Source organism: Misgurnus anguillicaudatus, chromosome 4 (assembly GCF_027580225.2).
Source record: "Misgurnus anguillicaudatus chromosome 4, ASM2758022v2, whole genome shotgun sequence".
In the NCBI taxonomy this organism is placed as follows: Eukaryota; Metazoa; Chordata; class Actinopteri; order Cypriniformes; family Cobitidae; genus Misgurnus; species Misgurnus anguillicaudatus.
The window spans coordinates 8,473,398-8,491,887 of NC_073340.2; the positions used below are offsets into that span (position 1 = coordinate 8,473,398).

The window sequence follows — 18,490 nt, forward strand, 5'->3', positions numbered from 1 at the left end:
GAAGCCTGTCATCAGTGCACGTGAACAGAGCGATCTCTGTCAAGTCTTAAAGCTACAGTAACCTATTTCATCTCGCTATAAAATCACTCTCTGCTCTTCACTAAATAACTGTTATACTTCATACGAATGTGTGTATATGTAATTCATGAAAAGACTTTGAAGTGTTTTATTTTCATTACTTTTAACAGACATAAGACTTTTTAAAGGCATATTAAATTTCTCTTTGCAGAAGAAATATTTGTTGTGCTAATTTATTTGATTCTCTATTAAAACAGTAATATACCTAATTACTGCAAGTAATATAACAAAGGCAACATCTGTGCTATTACTTTATCTCGAAAAAATGTTAACAGTTACAGTCATCAAAGAGCTCAAATATCAGCTTGAAAAATCGGTATCGGCCGATCACGAAGACAACAAATCGGTGATCGTAAGCGGCCTGCAAAAATCCTGATCGGAGCATCCCTAGTGATCGACTCCTTTAATTAACATTTTCTATACAAATAATAAAAAAAAATCGAATGTGCTTGGTCTAACAAATGCTAAACTGAACCTTGGATATGATGGTGCCAAAACAAACAATTAAACAACAGGATACTTATGCACATGTTTCATAAATTAAAATAAACCCAACCCCTATGAAAAATATTGATACAACACCGGTGGAGCCAAGAGCACAAAAGCTTGAGGTAATATCACCACCGGGCCATGTTCACGCCATTAGTGTGATGTAATCCATTAAATGACTCATGACTCTTGCAGATAAAGGGTTAACCGTTGGTAATCTCACTCAACCCACAACACACACATGCTGGAGGATGCTGACGTAGCTCAATGGGTTAAAAGGCCTGTTAACCATTGGGTTGAGGGTATGGGATCAATTATAAAGGCCTTTATGGTTTGTAACTTCTGTCATTTCTGCCTTTTTAAGATATGAAATGCTACATTCAAACAACCAAAACTCATTTTTGGTTTCTCATGGAATAAGTTAATTCAAGAAAAAGTCAGAACGGGATTACATGAGCTCGCCTCAAAAACCCACTCAAAACCAGACACGCGTGATGATGAGAAGGCCAATTTTTAAATCCAGCAGCAAAGTCATAAAGTACCTATAATCTTGAGGAGGTTTTAAAAAAACGTTCTGGTTAAAACAAACCTTGGCATAATCAAAGGCTTCCTTTAAAGCCCTCCAGCAGGAAAATAATGCTTTCCAAGAACTTACGAATGATCAACTGGAAGCTCTCAACAAATATATGCTATTACAAAGTGACAAACATAAAACAGCTCCAACCAATAACATCTTAAAAAAACAAAAACACTGTTAATGGCGAATAGCATTTGTATTGAAGCAGACTTTTTGAACAGAAATTTTGTGATTTTTAAGACCACAAACGTTCAATTCATATACTTACCTACAAAATTAAGCATTTTAGTATATTTCTAATACACTTCTCACGTTTGAAAACAAAGCTGACATGTATCATGTTATAACCATGAACATATTTCTCTCCTACAGTGCAGATGTGTATGTTTATATATTTATTAAGATATGTGTATAAAAGATATAATTTTATAAGACAAGTAAACAAAACCTTTCTAAACTCGAGAAGCTTTTGCATGCAATCTAATCGATAAAGGGCTGTTAGCTAATGAAAATCAATTGTCAGGACCACAACCTTCTTGGTTACTACAAACAAAACTGGACTGACATATTTACACAACACTGCGTCTGTTTACATGGACAGGTTAGATATTACATGAATATCATCTGCCACACAAAGTCGTAAAATGCACCTCTCATACCTGATTGAGATCCTGATCCGTCAACAGATGCAGCTCTCGAGGCTTGAAGCAGTTCTGACATTTGCTTTTGTTGAAAATGTTCGCTTGAAATTTCCTACAAGAGTTTTCTTTTGCGCTAGACATCTTAATCCTCTGTTTTTGCGTGTTTTAAATTCCACAATTGTAAAGACGATAACAATAACGTTACTCCCGACACTCTTTCATTCGACTCTTGACACCGTCTACGCCATGTAAAACATAGCAGGTCCAAATCTTCTTCCCTAAGCCCCAATGAAGTCCAACAGCAGAAGGTTTAAGTGCAGAATTTGAGTAGTTTATATAAACAGATTTCTAGTTAACAGGCCTGCTCTGTGTTTTGCCTGGTGTGGTTGAGTTCATGGCCTGCCCTCACAAAGCGACTCTCTAATCTCATTTCTGCGAGAATCAATGCTGGAATTGTGCAAGCGGTAAACAAAGCGATTATTTCACGTGTTCCTCCGATCAAATGAAGCTGGAGCCGGCCCGACGTGATGCAGAAAACCTAAATGTTGAGGGAAAAATACGACGAGAGTGGGAGGTATTCTGGTTTTCTGTCCCAATCGCAAATGTTCGCAGGCTTGAAGTTTTCAGTCACTTCGCTGTGCTAGCGTCAGTTAGCTGGCTAATGAAGCCTCTCCTTCGGCTCGTTTACTGAGGCTTTAAAAATCCCAATGTTCACTAAAGCTGACATTTTAGCCTCCGCCTGTAACGCACATTTCTTAACTCGAGCGTTATGACTCCATGGGTTCGTGTAATCGCGTAATTTAAGAGGTTTTCCAGCGCTAAAGAGGGGCTGTTTTCTCTCCCCTCAATTGGGTCCGATCTTCCCAATGGAGGGAGGTCGCGAGCTCACAGATTTGCTGCTGGAATTTTATTATATCTCGCGAGAGTTTGACCGCTCTCGTGAAGAACGGTCCTGAAGAAAAGATATCCACCCTGTGGCCACTGTCTGGAATTTTTATTCAGATATTAACAACCACATGCAGTAAATCTTTAGAATAACTGCTTTAGCTTGTACAGAAAATAGCTGCAGATCTACAAACATCGATCAAGAAAGAGTAATGCATTCTGAAAACTTTGTGAAAATATTTAGAAATCAGAAGATCTGTAATGTATCCTCCTCTTCTATATATTAAATGTTTTGTGCAGTTTTTTTTAAGTTACAAAAAGTTATCTAACAGAGTTTTTGAAAGCACCAATAACATGTAAAAATCTTTAGAATAAAAATAAAAAAGTCATACAGATTTAAACAAATGTAAGGATAAACCTATCATAAATTTGGCAAATTATAAATATAAAAATAATTTGTTTTAAGTTTTTCTCATAATTCTAGGCTACATCCTAAGTGTTTTGGCAGTTCTATGTTTAAAATAAATAAATACATATAAATGTATTAAATATAAATTAGTTTTTTAATAATTTAATATTTTCTTTGTGAATTAAATAAACCTCTATAAATAGATATCATTAATCAAAACACTAAATAGTTGGTCTGAATATATTGTCTCTCAATAATTATTTTTAATACATCAAAAAATGCAATTAATGGATTGCATACACGAAACATTTATTGTACACCTCTTCTTGTACACCTGATCTTTACAATTGAAGAGTTTTGTTGCAAAATGAGATGAATACATTTTTTTTACATTTTTGTCAAAACATGTTTAATATTATGTTATCATGTTATTATTTTGTTTTATGGTGCTACTTAGCCGTATTTTTTAAGTTATAAAGGTTTAAATCAAAACAAACCAACTGCAGTTAAATTGAAATTAATTGGAATGCACAACCTAAAAACGAAATTTCCGAACAATTAAAAAAACGGTGGTTATCTCGTTTTGCAACGAAACTCTTCAATTATAGATCTTTAAAATAGTACTTAGATGTGTGTAGTGAATAGTACAAATTTTTGTTGTAGTTTGATTGTGAAAAATAAGAATTATTAAATGTTGGCTTGTGTATATCGATATTGTATTACATTGAAATGACCTAAATTAAAAAAAATCAAAGCAAATTGGTTTCAATATTATTAGATACAATATCAAAATTATTGTTACTATATTATTAATTAATTAATTATCACAAATATCGTTAAATCAATTAAGACATTTGCAAATTATTGCTAGAATCAATTATCCATCAATAATTATTTTAAAAACATAAAAAAATTAAATTAATGCATGGCATGAAGCATTTATTGTACACCTCTCTTCTTGTATCTTCTATAATGTTTAGATCTTTTTTATTTGTAAAAATAGTACTTTTGACATTTTATGTGGGTCTTCAAAATTAATGTGAAAAATTAAGAATTATTAAATGTATTAGTATTGTTTTTTGCCTAAATTAAAAAGCAAAGAAAATTAGTTTCAATTATTATATAAAATATCAAAACTATATTATTATTGTTTCTATATTAATATTCATTAATTATCACAAATATCCTAAATCATTTAAGATCTTTGCACATGTGTTTGATGGTTTGTTTATCCAGTCATGTAAGAAAATCTTTATAGATTTTTTATTTATTGTTTTTATAGTCAAGTACATGTATAATACAATGTAACCTTAATAAATATTCTTTGTAAAATAACATAATATGACATTTTAACAATCTGGATTATTAGCTCAAGCAGTAATACTTTACAACAATATAGAAAGAACCCCCTCTACAGTGTGTGACTTGAGATCAACTGAAGACAGTTTCTCCACATGCCCTCGAAACTATGCACAACATACAAGACATGTCACTAACTCGGCCACATGCTATTAAAAGATCCATGATCCTGACAACTGAAGTTGTGTCGGCTGCACTGGGAGTCGGTCTGAATGAACAAGGAAACTGACAGGGTTCAATCTGGTTAACTAACCAGAAACAAACTACATTTCCACTAAAATCTGGATTAACTCTTTAGACACACTGTAAGTACACTGAAAATACAGCAGATTAGACGCTTGCAACGTGTGTGTGTTTCTTTGGCTCCATATCAGTATTAGCCAGAGATTAATCTATCTGTGATACTTGCTTGTGTTGGACTTTGGAATATTTTGTTAAAATTACAAAAACTTTTATTGGCTAGAGCAGTGACCGGCTCATTTATTCACTTTATGAATGTCTTAATATGTCCTTATTGTATATCTAATGTCAGTGTCATGGAGGTGACTTGGCAAAAGGGGCAGTAGCTTAACGGTGTATATTTAGAACTTGCTCTCAGCTTCACTTTTATGGAAGTAATGACAGCAGACAAATGTTACTGTACAAACGTTACTGTAGGGACAAATGAAATTTGTTTATTTGCTTGTTGATATATTTCAGTGTACAGATAGCTCAAAGAACAATTTAACAACTGTTCTGCGGGCATATTTGTTACCTTTTTTCCAATTATTTTACACATCTGATGATTCAATGACTAATCTGTGTTTACTAAAGTGTTTCCGGTTTAGAGGTACTTGCTGAATGAAAACCATTACTGTGGTATTTATATCAGCTCATTAACTCTTCTGTGTGCCCATTATAAACAAATCACAGTGTTGACAAATGAGTGAAAATGGTTATAAAAATTAGCTAACTCTCACACCTTATGACATTTTTCTTCTGTAAAAATCACCTAAGATGAAGGCCGAAGAGTGCATATATAGCTCTCTTATAAGCAGTTATAACGTAGACATATATACTGTAAATTACTTCAGAATACACACTAAAAATGCTGGGTTATCGTCAATCCAGCCTTGGGTTAAAAAGGAACGAACCCAGCTGTTAGGTTACATTAACCCCGAAAATGTTTATATTTGACCCAACAATGGGTTAAAACAACCCAGCATTTTGGGTTGAAACAACCCTAATACGTTAAATTACAACCCAATGGGTTGGGTTTGTACCTTTTTGACCCAATGCTCTGTTGAAAAAATAGAGACAGTGAACAGAATTGCAAAAAATAATGACCTCCATTGTCTTCTATTGGTCAGCTATACAAATAGTCCAGATTTAAAGCTATGGTTAGACTTGACATTTATTCATTTGGCAGGTGCTTGTATCCAAAGTGACTCACAGGGTGTTATTTTTAATCAGTACTGAGAATAAAACACACAACCTATAGGCTACTAATGGGCACAATGGTCTACAAATTGAGGTACATGAATAGTAGATTGGTTGATGTGTGGATGTTTAAACAAATAAATGTTTTATTATAGTCAAGGTTTTCAGGGAAATCAACCTACAACTGCATCCCCAGACAGCAGACTACTCCGGTCCAGATCCGCACAGGATCAGCACGGAGCTGGTGACTTCGGCGTGGATCTGATGCGGATTCAGCCCAGAGTTGTCTGGGTCTGCATACTTCACCTTATATATAGTCCGGACAAAAATATGAACTTAATGATAACAGGAAAGCCTTTGTTCTTCACAGCTTGACACACCTTTCATAAATCTCCAGGCTAACCAGCATGGGATAGGATTAGAAAGTTTACATGATTTCAGGATCATTCATTGTGACCTCACACACAGTGGTGTTTTATACCTCACAAGACGAGCAGTCTATTAACTACTGTTTTTCTTGGTTTCCAGAAGATGGCTATCCCATCTGTTATGATTCTGCCTATGCTGATAGTGGTTTTTGCTGGAGTTTACTATGTTTACAATGAGGTCATGCGATTCATGTCCAAGTCCATGGTCCGGAACAAAGTGGTGGTGATCACAGACGCTGCATCTGGAATGGGAAGCGGTAATGCTTGATGTATAAGTGACTTCTTCGCCAAACCATCAAACGCACAACAAATAAATACATAGTAGTTATATAAAGTGATCTCTAGCTTTTCGTCCACAACGGGCTAATGTTAAGCTATGTAATTATTCAAATTAAAAGAATACTTATGAATCAAAGTGACTTTTGAATACACACCATTTGAACATACACTATTATATCTGTTGCATTATATAAAATACAGTCATTCTAGTTACTAATATTACACTGTAAAATAAAATATGAAGTTGGCATATTTCAACAACTATGTTTTATAAGTTATAACAACTGATCTCTAGTCAAGAAAATGTAAGTTGAAATGACTTGTAAATCTGAGATGATTAAACAAATAAATTTAAGGCAGCAAATATTATACAGTGTATTAAAGAAAGTGGTAACACTTTACTAAGGTCATATTTGTTAACATTAGTAAATGCATTGAACTAACAAGCAATATAGATTTTAAAAAAAATGTATTACTGTGGGTTCACACAATATGCGAGTTTAACGATTTGCACGAGCAGATCACGAATTTCCGTGGCATAGTCACGGAATTTTGTGTTCATTTTTCCGTGGCATTCTCACGGATCTCCGCATTTTTCCGTGGCCCTGCTACGGACTGTCTTTTCCCGTGGCATTCTCACGGATTGGTTACTCAACTGTTTTGTCCTATTTTCTTACCATTTTCGCTTCGGTTTAGGGTTAGATTTACATGAAATGACATCCCTTCCCAAACCCAACTCTAACCCCAACGCCAGGCAACAATTGTTTAAAGTTTAGAAAATATAAAAGAATAAATCAGAAAAAATAGTATAAACCAATATTTAAAGTGACATACTAACGCAAACACCAAATCTTACCCTAAACCGAAGCGAAAATGGTTTGAAAATAGGAAAAAGCAGTTGAGTAACCAATCCGTGAGAATGCCACGGAAAAAGACAGTCCGTAGCAGGGCCACGGAAAAATGCGGAGATCCGTGAGAATGCCACGGAAAAATGAGCACAAAATTCCGTGACTATCCCACGGAACTTTGTGAGATCATGTTGAGCAGATTACATACAAAGTCAATGCAAAGACGCGATCAGGCGCGTCCTCGCGTGGGGCGATGAAAATGACACGATATGGGCGGCGCGTTTGCCTTGATAACACGCGCTATTCGCCTCAAACGCGTCTTCGCCCAAGTTGAAAATATTCAACTTGAGCAAAAAATTGCATGATACGAAGTTAAATCCCGCAAGTAATCTAGAGCGAGTCACGCGATGCCGCGCGTTTGGTGTGTGCGTAGCATTACTGTGGGTTCACACCAGATGCGAGCGAGTTCAACGAGTTGCGCAAGCAGAGTACAGAAAAAGTCAATGCGAAGACACGATCAGACGTGTCCTCACGTGGGGCGATTCGGATGACGCTATAGGGGTGGGGTGTTTGCCACTAAAACACGCACTATTCGCCTCACGCGTCTTCGCCCAAGTTGAAAATATTCAACTCGAGCGAAAAATTTGCATGATACGAAGTTAAATCCCGCGAGTATTCTAGAGCGAGTAACGCGATGCCCCGTGTTTGGTGTGTGTACGTGGCATTAATCTTCACTGTGTTAGTTAATGCAATGCTTAATTTTTTTTTAAATGTATTAGTAATGCGAAATTACCATGAACTATGACTAATACATTTTTTTTAAATGTATTAGTAATGCGAAACTACCATATCCTACGACTAATACTAAAAGTACTGTTAGTTCATGTTAGTTAATGCATTAACTATACAACCAAAGTGTTAACAGGAAAGTTATTATAAAGTGTTTAACATTATACTGTACACTGAATGTATAGTGTACAGTATAGTAAGTATAGAGGACAAATAGTATCGGTCTAAAACAAAGTAGTTTAAGATTAGCAGAGAGCAGCCACACAAAATAAAGCAGTGGACTGATAAAGAGCAAACTGTATGCTTTCACACATCAGACTCATTTTTGTGATTAGGTCATCAGAAAACTTTACAGCTATTCAATTCTGAAAGGAAAGAACAGATAACAACTTTATCATGTTTTACTAAGGATAGACTGCATTTAATCACATGGTTGTCCATTCTTTCCACTAATGTAATGTTATGCATTCTTCTAATATTATTGTCCTCTGATTCTTTTGCTGGCTTAATTTCTCTCACTTTTTCCAGAGTGTGCCAGACTGTTTCATGAAGGTGGGGCAAGGTTGGTTTTGTGCGGGCCGAGCTGGGACAAGCTTGAATCTCTGTATGACTCCCTGTGCAGCGGATCAGACCCCAGTACAGTGAGTATAAGAAGGAATCCGTCAACAAGCCTGTTTTATGAATTGTACAGTTCAAATTGTATCTCTGTTTTTTCCTCTGTTATATACAATGGCAGGATATCCTCTCTGACAGCTGAATGTCCATGGATCTCTTTTAGATCTCATTTCAGAATCCCATAGGACTAAAAAATAACAAAATATATCTCTTTAATATTAGTTATTTACACTAGACAGCAAGAGGATTACAAGAGCATTTAATTTTTCTTCTGAAAACAGACCATTGTAACAGCATTTACATTGCGACACCAAGGATGATAACTATAAAGATAACTATATACAGGGATCCAAAATCATCAGAGGTGAAAAAAGTGACAAAGATGTGAGCTTAAGTATATATATATATGTAAATATGTATAAATAATTATAAATAAATAAATGGTGCTCTCACCAGATACTAACTAGTTTCTGGACATATTAAAAGTGGCCATTTAAAGTAGCCTTTTATTGTGCCCAGCCTAATGCTGCGTTCACACCAGCTGCGGAAGAGGTGTCAAGCGTTAGTGATTTCAATGTTAAGTCAATGTGAAGACGCGTTGATGTGCGTCTGGAGGTCTCGCGGCACAAACGAGGCTTTAGCACAGCGCGGTAGACGCAATTCCACTTCATTTGCGTGTCTAGTTCGCGCAAATGGCATGAATTGAGGGTTGCCGCGGCAAACGTGTGAGTTGAAAAATTTGAACTTTGCCGGAAAAACGCACCACGTTAAACTCTAGTAGTAACTTGATAACAGGATGCGAGCAGAGTCGCAGAAGCCCCTCCCATGACGCGAATTTCCGGGTGAATGTCTCAATGACTAGAATTGCACGTTCGCGTTTCATGCGTGAATGAAGCGAGTAAACTCAAAATGTTCAAGCAGCAAACTAGACGCGAATTTGATGCCTCAAATGCGGCTGGTGGGAACCCACGGTAAGGCATAGTCCACACGGACACGGGTATTTATATAACCAGAGTTTTTCCTCCAAAAAATCTCGTCCACAGATGCTCGGTTTAAAAGTAATCTCTGTCCTCATGAAAAAGCAAAACCACGCTATCAAGTGCTGTCAAAAGCATGCCACACCAGCAGGCGGCGATATAACCCAAATCGTAAAGCCACCTTGGACAATCAGAAGCCTAACAAAAGTGACATCGAAATGCAAAAACCCAGATTTTACTGTCTACACGACAACTCTGCAACCAGCTTTACTTATAAACCTCACCCTGGCAGGGGTTTTCAAAAATTTTCGGTTTCAGTGCCTTGATACAGCGTTTTTGTGGACGAATGGCTGAACCGTGTAAAAAAGTCACGGTTATAAAAACCTGTGTCCGTGTGGACTAGGCCTAAGGCACATCTGTGCAATAATCATGCTGTCTAATCACCATCTTGATATGCCACACATGTGAGGTGGATGGAGAAAAAAAGAGAAGTGCTCACTAAGGGGCCAGTCACACCAAAAGCGCCTCAAACGCTTGCAAACGCAAGGCGCGACGCACTGCCTTTTTTAAAAAAGAGCAGTGCGACGCGGCCTTTCATATTGCTAAGCAACCACCGAGTCAGCTGTCTTGTCAATCAAATATTGAAGCGTGAGCGCTCTTTTGCTGTTAACTGTCATATTAGCAGAAACTTTAAAAAGAGGGCGCTTGCTCTAACCTTGTTTGAGGGAGAAAGTGAGCGAATGGAGTCCGGTTCTTCAAAGCAGCTGTAAACTTCCCTCACCACAACGTAAGGCCTGCTTCTCCCCTCATTCGACTGGACAATGCAAAGACGCGAATGATGTTGGGCGCTTCTCCGCTCTCAGCGCTCCTTCAAAAACACATGCACGGCAGGCGGCAAAAAAACGCAAGGCGCTCGGCGCGCATAAACAGCGCACAAACGCGCCCTGCCCATAGAATATCATTCAAAAAAGGCGCCTGCAACTGCCATAAACGCTTTTGGTGTGACTGGCCCCTAACACAGATTTAGACAGATTTGCTAACAATCTTTGAGAGAAATAGGCATTTTGTGTACATAGAAAAAGTCTTAGATCTTTAGATGAGTTCAGCTCATGAAAAATGGGAGCAAAAACAAAAGTGTTGCATTTATAATGTTGTTCCCCGGAATTTTTTTATGGTTTAATTGTTGGTCGAAATTTTTCTTTTCTTTTTGACCTCATATCTGATTTTAGATATTTTGGTCGTCCCTCATTAAGGTAAAAAACACTTGGGCCCTATCATACACCTGGCGCAATGCGCGCCACAAGTGTTTATTGCTAGTTTCCGCACGGCGCAGTTTAATTTTCAGGGTCAGTGTCATGTTGTTTAAATACATGTTATACAATGTACAATAGAAATAAATGCAAATACAATGTTGGTCAATGGCGTAGTCTATTTTAATTGTCTCAAAATAGGAACGCACCAACAATGCGCCTGAACACACCTTGTTTTCAGACCAAAACATGCAAAATGGCGCAAATGCATTTGCTATTTAAACAACGTGGCGCTAAACGTGAAAATGATAATCTCGCCGGGTTGAAATTAGCAAAAAACATAGAAAAAGTCTTAGATCTTTAGATGACTTCAGCTCATGAAAAATGGGAGCAAAAACAAAAGTGTTGCATTTATAATGTTGTTCCCCGGAATTTTTTTTAAGGTTTAACACTTGTGTCGCAATTTGCACTGCATTGCAGTGGGTGTATGCCCTTAGACTCTGCGCTAGGCGCACAAACCATTTTCCCCGTTGTTAAATTAGCAAAAGTGGATTCTTACACACCCTGGCTGTTTCTCAATATGCGTTCTTCAGCGATCTTGCGTCCTTGTGTTCTCGCTCTACGTCATCATTAACCGTCGAAGTTCAATTCCAATTCTCAAGAACGCAAGTACAGAGAACGCATGCAAAAACCCGGATGTGCTCTTGATATCAAGGATACATCGAGTGCAGACTTGCGTGCTGAAATCGCTTTACGCCCCAGAAGTCATTGCGGCAAAACAATGACAGAGGTCAGGTGACCAACAGGAAGATCGCACACATCTCAAGTGGGTTCTGTGTTCTCGCGAACTTCTGAGTTTGTTCTTCCAAGGTCGCCTGGCAAGACCGATCTTCACGAGAACGCAAGTCCGTTCTTTGCGTTCTTGGATTTGCGAAACAGCCCCTGTTAGACTGTGTGCTTAAGACCATGCGCTTAGATCATTAAAATGGGACTCTTTATCTTGTATTACTAAAATAATTCTCTCCAGATGCATTGCAAATGTGGCCGCAGTGTGTGCAGTGCCTTTTTTAAAGGATTTTGTCTCCGATCCTCTGATGTTTATTACTGTACTTTCCTGTTTAAGACTTTTTCACCCAAGCTTGTTCTGCTGGACTTCAGCGATATGGAGAACATATCAGAAGTGATCACAGAGATTGAGGAGTCCTATGGCTGTGTAGATGTCCTGATATGCAACAGCAGCATGAAGGTCAAAGCACCGGTTCAGAATCTTTCTCTGGATATGGACAAAACTATAATGGATGTCAACTACTTTGGGCCTGTTACTTTGGCCAAAGGTAGAAGGTTGTAGATTAAAATACAGTAACAAAGTAATATAAATCCGTTTATTGGAAGAAAGGATGTTAAAATTGCTTTCTTTCTACAGGTCTCCTGCCATTGATGATAACTAGGAGGGCAGGCCAATTTGTTTTGGTCAACAGCATCCAGGGGAAACTGGCTCTCCCATTTCGTACCTCTTGTAAGAGTGAATCATCACAATGTAGAATAGATTGACATGCAGGTCCATAGAGAATCTATGGCTAAAACTTTACATATTTTTGCATAGATTATTTGATGTATTATGTTCTTGATGTGGTTACTTTAAAGATGCTGCCTCCAAGCACGCTGTCCAGGCATTTTTTGACTGTCTGAGAGCAGAGGTGGAGGAGTACGGGATCTCTGTCAGTACGATCAGTCACACCTTCATTAATGCAGTAACAGAGAGCACCACTCCCTCCAAAACCCAGCCCACCAATCCCCTATGGGCATGTGAGTAACCATTCAGTCACTAAACAACTGTCATGTAGCAGTAGCAACATGTAATAAGTAACCAAGTTAGTGGTTAGAATTTTTTACAACTTTTAAGAAAAATGTCGACATACACCCTTGGATACATCTGTTTTCTGATGTGCGTTGCTTGCACCTTGCTGAAAATAACCAGTAAATAAATCACCTTTCTTCTATTTGGAAACCTTCGGAAAGGTGAAGGATTAAACTATCTTATATTTCTGTTCCAAGTTGCTATTCAAAATTAAAATCCAGTTAAATTAAAGGAAAAAATATGTTGTCAGGACTTACTGATCACATCATTATCCAGGTGGCATTTTAAGGTAATTATAGATCCATTACTGACTCGACTCATCCTTTTTTAAGCCCTTTTATATACCTCATTTTTGGTAGAATTGCCTACTTAGAAGTGAAGCAATAACAAAATGCACTTGGAAAAGTATTTTTTCAAGATGGCAGACAACTTTATACTGTATATTTCATGTATATTTCTAATGAATAAGTAGTTTTTCCCCAATATATCTATGACGGTTTCAGCAGTAACAACATAAACAAGAGGCTATCGTGGTCCGCACGTAACTTCTGGTAAACTCCGCTAAGAATAAATAACAACAAAGTTCTTTAAAGGTAGTTTATTTGTATAACAAGCAAAAAAACAACACATAGATTACCTAGGAAACCAAAACATTTGTTATTTTCGACGAAGCATTTGTTCAAGATATCAGTTTAGCAACTAGTCAGACCATAAAAAAATGAAACCGGAAGTAAAGTTCGGATCCAGATGTGTATCGCGTCAGCGCACGTGCGTCAGATGAAATATATGCTTATAAGAGTCTTGTCATTTGTGTGCAGTTTTGAAGCACTTGACCTATAGACGGTTTCTTTAGATGCATGCGCCTGAACCAAAGTGAACTTCTGGTCTGTATTTATTTGTCAGTCTGGCTAGTTGCTAAACTGATTGCTGAAACAGGTACCTTATCGAAAATTAAGACAAGAATTGGCAAGAATTCAAGGACCTGTAGCTAATATAGTATACATTCATTTTACACAATAACATTAGGTTAGTATAATAGTTGATTTGCTTTAGATATGATATATAGACAAAGGTCATTTACTTCTCATTAATTTTCCTTGTTATCATGTAGCGCGAGTGATTTACATGTTAAGTCAATGCAAAGACGCGAAAAGGCATCCAGTGATGCGGTAAGCGCGAATGGCACGGAATACTCCTCTGGTGTGATCGCACAGTCAGAAATAAACTACTGCAAAAGGACTCTGTTGTTATGTAGTGTTCACACCAGCCCCGGAAGAGGCGGCAAAAATGCTTGAACATTTTTATTTTACTCGCTTCATTCACGCGTGAAAGCCGCACATGAAATTGTAGTAATATGAGACATTCACGTGCTTCTTTTGCCTCCGCTCGCTTCCTGTAATCATGTCACTACTTGAGCAAGCTCCTGATTGGTTAACGCACCGCGAATATCCGCCAAAGTTCAGATTTTTCAACTCCCGCAGATCAAGCGGCAACACTCAATGACGCGGAACGCACGAAAGGCGAATCATTCGCGTGTCATTCGTTCCGCGCTATTCGCGTTTTTCGCGCAGCAGGATGTCTATTCATGTCTTTGCATTGATTAATGCTGTGTTTACACCAAACGCGGTAGAGGCGTGAAGCGCAAGTGATTTTAACGTTAAGTCAATGTGAAGACGCGTTGACGCGCGTCTGGAGGTCCTGCGGCGTGGAAGAGGCGTTTGGCGCGGAAGACGCGTTTCCGCCTCATTCGCTTGTCTAGCTCACGCGTAAGGCACGAATTGAGCGTTGTGCGCAGTACACGCGGTGCGCGCGATTGGTGCTTTTTGTGCATTTTGTGGTTCACGCAAATTTGCAGCTGACGCCCAAGTTGAAAATGTTGAAGTTTGGTGGAATTTCGCGCCGCGTTAACCAATCAGGAGCCTGCTTGCTGCTGTGGTGGCAGCCCCGCCCGGAGTCACTTATTCAACCAACGCTTGATATTTTCCGTGAGCTGTCACCCGGAGTTATACGACACAAGTTCTTATTTCTATAGAGACAGGAATAAAAAGGACCTCATTTGGAAGAGTGTCAGTGAGGGCATTGGGCAATACACACTTCACTTTTGAGTCATGTGATGTTTATCGACCCGCGCCGTTTATTTTCCCCCTATAATAAGGTGACCAAATACAAACTGGTAACTCCCTCGATAAATGCACAATCAACATCAGCCATCTTGCAAACAGACAACCGCATAGCACTTGCCCCTCCCACAAGAAGCGGATTTTGCCTCTGACACGCGACAAATGCTTGCTTTTTCCGCGCGTCTACTTCGCTCTACACGCGCAAATGCATTCAAACTGTTCAAGCGGCAAACTAGGCGCAGTAGACGCGATTTTGACGCCTGAAACGCGGTTGGTGTAAACTCAGCATTAGCATGTAAATCACTCGGGAAATGCTACATTATTGATTCCATGTGGAAGTTTATCGGAAGTTGCGATTTTTCCACAAAAGCCGTTTGTTTATGTTGTTGCTGCTAAAACCGTCTAGTAAAGCACTTTATGTCTCTGCTCAATGCTTTGCCGCTCTCTGCTCAATGATTTTTGTACAGAGCCACTGACACAAACTCTTGACTTTTATGCGTGTTACATTACCACCAGACATCTCTAGCAAGCTGAAAACTCACGGAGTGAGCCCCAATGCCCTGGCCCACGAAATAGTAAGAACGGTGAACTGGCACAGAAGAGAGGTGCTCCTCGCTCACCCCATCCCCTGGGTGGCCCTCTATACCCGCTCACTGATTCCCAGTTTCTTCTTTGCTGTGGTTGCTGCTGGGGTGAAGGATGGACACATGGATGAGCAACTGAAATAAATAGAGGGAGAAAGAGAGATAGAGAGACAGAGAGAAAGAGAGAAAATCCAGTGAAAGAATGACCTTGCCTTTAGTTGATTCACAAGCTTTGAACCCTCTTTCCAGTCTGTTCTGATATAAAAATAATTTTATTTTTGGACATTCATTAAGTTACTGGAATGTGACATTCTTGTAATGTAGTCATACAGAGAAATCTGTTAACAATAAAGCTTTTGCATGTCCCATTTTAAATGTGTAATTGTGATTATTTTTGTCATTTTTGTTTGTCTATTCGTAAAGCAGCATCTATGGTTATATTCATAGTGAGAACTTGTTAGTCCACACAAGTTGATCTATTCACCTTATTCCGCCACGCCCCTTTTTAATTCTTCGCTGTTCCGCATTTTGTCAACTGACTTCCGCTGCTAATATGGCACAGTGCATTCGGTGGTTAGTTTGGTGGTTAGAAGATTGTTTGTAGTTCACTGTAACTTTAGTGAAATGACAAATATTGCTACTGCTGTAAATGTTTTAAATTAGGAGCACGGTTAAAACTTCATACGACGCTCGGATAGTCTTATATTGTCCCATCAATCGTCTCGTGGTTAGACGATATGAAGCAGCCGCGGCAAGTAACCTGGCATATTTAATTACCTCGTCCTGTCAGGAGTTGATGGAGCAGCATTGAAAATTATTAAAAGTATGTCTACCAATATTTACACAATGATTTCGTCTTTTTTAAAGCAAATGTGCACCTTAGCCAGTCCAATAACTATTTCGTTTTTATGTGGTAATGTAGCATGATATAATTCATTTGCAAACTTGCCAACACTTATTCCTTCAAATCAGGAGACTTAAATCCTTTTAAGTGGAATCTACAAAGCTCACATATGGTTTAAGAAATTCCTTACAGATAATATCTGATCACACTGTAAAGGTTTATATAACTGCATGGCAGGTTACATCTGATCACATTGTAAAGGTTTAATATAACTGCATGACAGGTAACAGCTGCACATAGTAAAGGTTTAACATAACTGCACAACATCTGATCACATTGTAACGGTTTAATATAATTGCACAACATCTGATTACATTGTAAAGGTTTAATATAAATGCACAACATCTGATCACACTGTAAATGTTTAATATCACTGCATGACATCTGATCACATATGAAGGTTTAATGTAACTTTACAACAGGTAAAGCAAGACCACCCTGCAATAAATTAAGACACAGCTTTATCGGAGTCATCAGGAGCTGATCCCAAGTGTTTATCTGGAAGCTGTTGGTGTATGTACTGGTAAAGTGCTTGGTGACTGTGTAATGGATGCAATATCAACCCTGTATAAAGCTGAACCAAAGATGGTTGTTTCTCAGCAGAGATATGTACATTTGTGCCAGCTTAACACATTGAAGCAGTTTCTCGGACAGGGTTTACAGGACTAGGATTTAATTATATTAGGACATTTTAGTTTTTACAAACAAACCCTACAAAAAAAAAAAAAAAACAAGACTGGTGCGCATCTTGTGACAAAACAATGGCACTCATATATGTTGAAGTATGTCAGTAAAAGGTGTTTTTAAATTATTGTAGCTTAAATATGCATTTTAGCCTGGGACCAGCATAAGCCCTGTCAGGGAAACCGCACCATTGTTTTCCCATATCAGATGTAGGTTGCTTCAGGTTGAGTTGTGATTTTAAAGTGTAGTTGTGGTCAGAGACGGATGGATCCTCCCTGTTGTGTTTCTGCATCACAGTTTAGGAACATGTTGATTGTATCATCCTCACAGTTGTCCACTGCATCACTACACATCAATGCATCTGTGAAAACAATATAACCATAAACGGTTTTATGTTAGTATTTAAAATAAACTTGCATCATGAGAATTAATATATAAATGGCACCCATACTTAAACAGAACAGTGTGTAAGAGAGAGATGCATTAAAAAGAGACAGTAACATTATACACACAACCTTTAACTTCAGTGTTAAATAATACGTTGTTTAATAGGTCATTATCAATATCTGAATGAGAAATAAACTGACATTCTAGCATCTGAAATCTCAGTAACTTGTAGGAATCACGTGGGCTACTGTAAGAATGCAATGTACTATAATATCTCGTTGTACTATCGTAAATATAAAAATATATGTGGACAATTAAAACCATTCAAATAGTTGCATTTTATAAACTAACGTTACTGATCTTAAGTGTATTTGTAGAACGGACTTCACAAATCTAACTTTAGGCGAACGAGCACAAAGTAAGCTAAAGATAGCTTACCTGAAACTGGCCACCTTTTCAACACCCGGCGTGGTTTAAAGTTACCGGAACATCGTAGTCGAACCATTACTTGGGATAAGGGTGTTCCTCAGTTGGCTTAAAATTGGTAAGAAAGAAACATAAAGGCGCTCGAGTGAGCTTTTTAAGCTTAACGCGTCGCCTTCAGTCACTGCCTCAGCTGCTCATCGTCTATACGGCCGGAAGACCGTTGACAAAATGAGCGAAATGGCGCCGCCCTTGTTGTCGTGAAAAATAAGGTGAATACAAGACACCTCTCTCTCTCTCTCTCTCTCTCTCTCTCTCTCTCTCTCTCTCTCTCTCTCTCTCTCTCTCTCTCTCTCTCTCTCTCTCTCTCTCTCTTTCTCTAACACATTGTGACCCATGACAGTTAGAACCAACTTATTAATTAAAAAACAATTAATATAAAAAAAAAACTATTTGAAAAGCTGAAAAAAAAAAACAATGACTTCGG

The 18,490-nt window shown here is 38.1% G+C and overlaps 2 protein-coding genes and 1 long non-coding RNA gene across 10 annotated transcripts in view; 1 reads left to right on the forward strand and 2 right to left on the reverse strand.

Moving 5' to 3' along the window:
* The window catches only part of mprip (myosin phosphatase Rho interacting protein), a 63,607-nt gene extending 60,929 nt beyond the window's left edge, over window positions 1-2,678 (reverse strand). For 4 of the 7 annotated variants that reach the window (XR_012369210.1, XM_073866620.1, XM_073866621.1 and 1 more), the window contains exon 1: window positions 1,804-1,949. Coding sequence is in view for 6 of the 7 variants with exons in the window: in XM_073866620.1 (XP_073722721.1) it covers window positions 1,804-1,926 (123 nt within the window). In the remaining variant the exon portion in view is untranslated. Of the gene's footprint in view, window positions 1-1,803 lie in introns of all 7 variants that reach the window. The other 3 variants (XM_073866624.1, XM_073866623.1, XM_055175515.2) reach the window with 2 other exon arrangements.
* A 1,894-nt stretch (window positions 2,679-4,572) lies between these two features.
* Window positions 4,573-15,980, forward strand: dhrs7cb (dehydrogenase/reductase (SDR family) member 7Cb). 2 transcript variants are annotated; one of them, XM_055175521.2, is made up of 7 exons: window positions 4,573-4,743; window positions 6,389-6,542; window positions 8,730-8,842; window positions 12,167-12,377; window positions 12,467-12,559; window positions 12,688-12,849; window positions 15,538-15,980. In XM_055175521.2, the coding sequence occupies exons 2-7, from the start codon at window positions 6,389-6,391 to the stop codon at window positions 15,747-15,749; spliced, it is 945 nt and encodes a 314-aa protein (XP_055031496.1). In that variant the 5' UTR covers window positions 4,573-4,743; the 3' UTR covers window positions 15,750-15,980. The 2 variants fall into 2 exon arrangements, with proteins under 2 accessions (XP_055031496.1, XP_055031495.1); XM_055175520.2 differs by having other exon boundaries at window positions 4,575-4,743; window positions 6,386-6,542.
* Window positions 15,981-16,855: 875 nt separating this feature from the next.
* Window positions 16,856-18,278, reverse strand: LOC141363631 (uncharacterized). Its single transcript, XR_012369110.1, has 2 exons — window positions 18,019-18,278; window positions 16,856-17,554 (listed from the first exon to the last, which is right to left on the reverse strand). It is a non-coding gene; the product is annotated as an uncharacterized lncRNA (long non-coding RNA).
* Window positions 18,279-18,490: the final 212 nt, after the last annotated feature.

What these genes read in the sequence shown, in the direction of transcription:
- dhrs7cb (XM_055175521.2), top strand. Translation starts at nt 6,389, where the DNA reads ATGGCTATCCCATCTGTTATGATTCTGCCTATGCTGATAGTGGTTTTT. An exon ending in GCCTGTTACTTTGGCCAAAG is followed by an intron (nt 12,378 to 12,466) that starts GTAGAAGGTTGT and finishes TTCTTTCTACAG; the next exon opens with GTCTCCTGCCATTGATGATA. An exon ending in TCTCCCATTTCGTACCTCTT is followed by an intron (nt 12,560 to 12,687) that starts GTAAGAGTGAAT and finishes GTTACTTTAAAG; the next exon opens with ATGCTGCCTCCAAGCACGCT.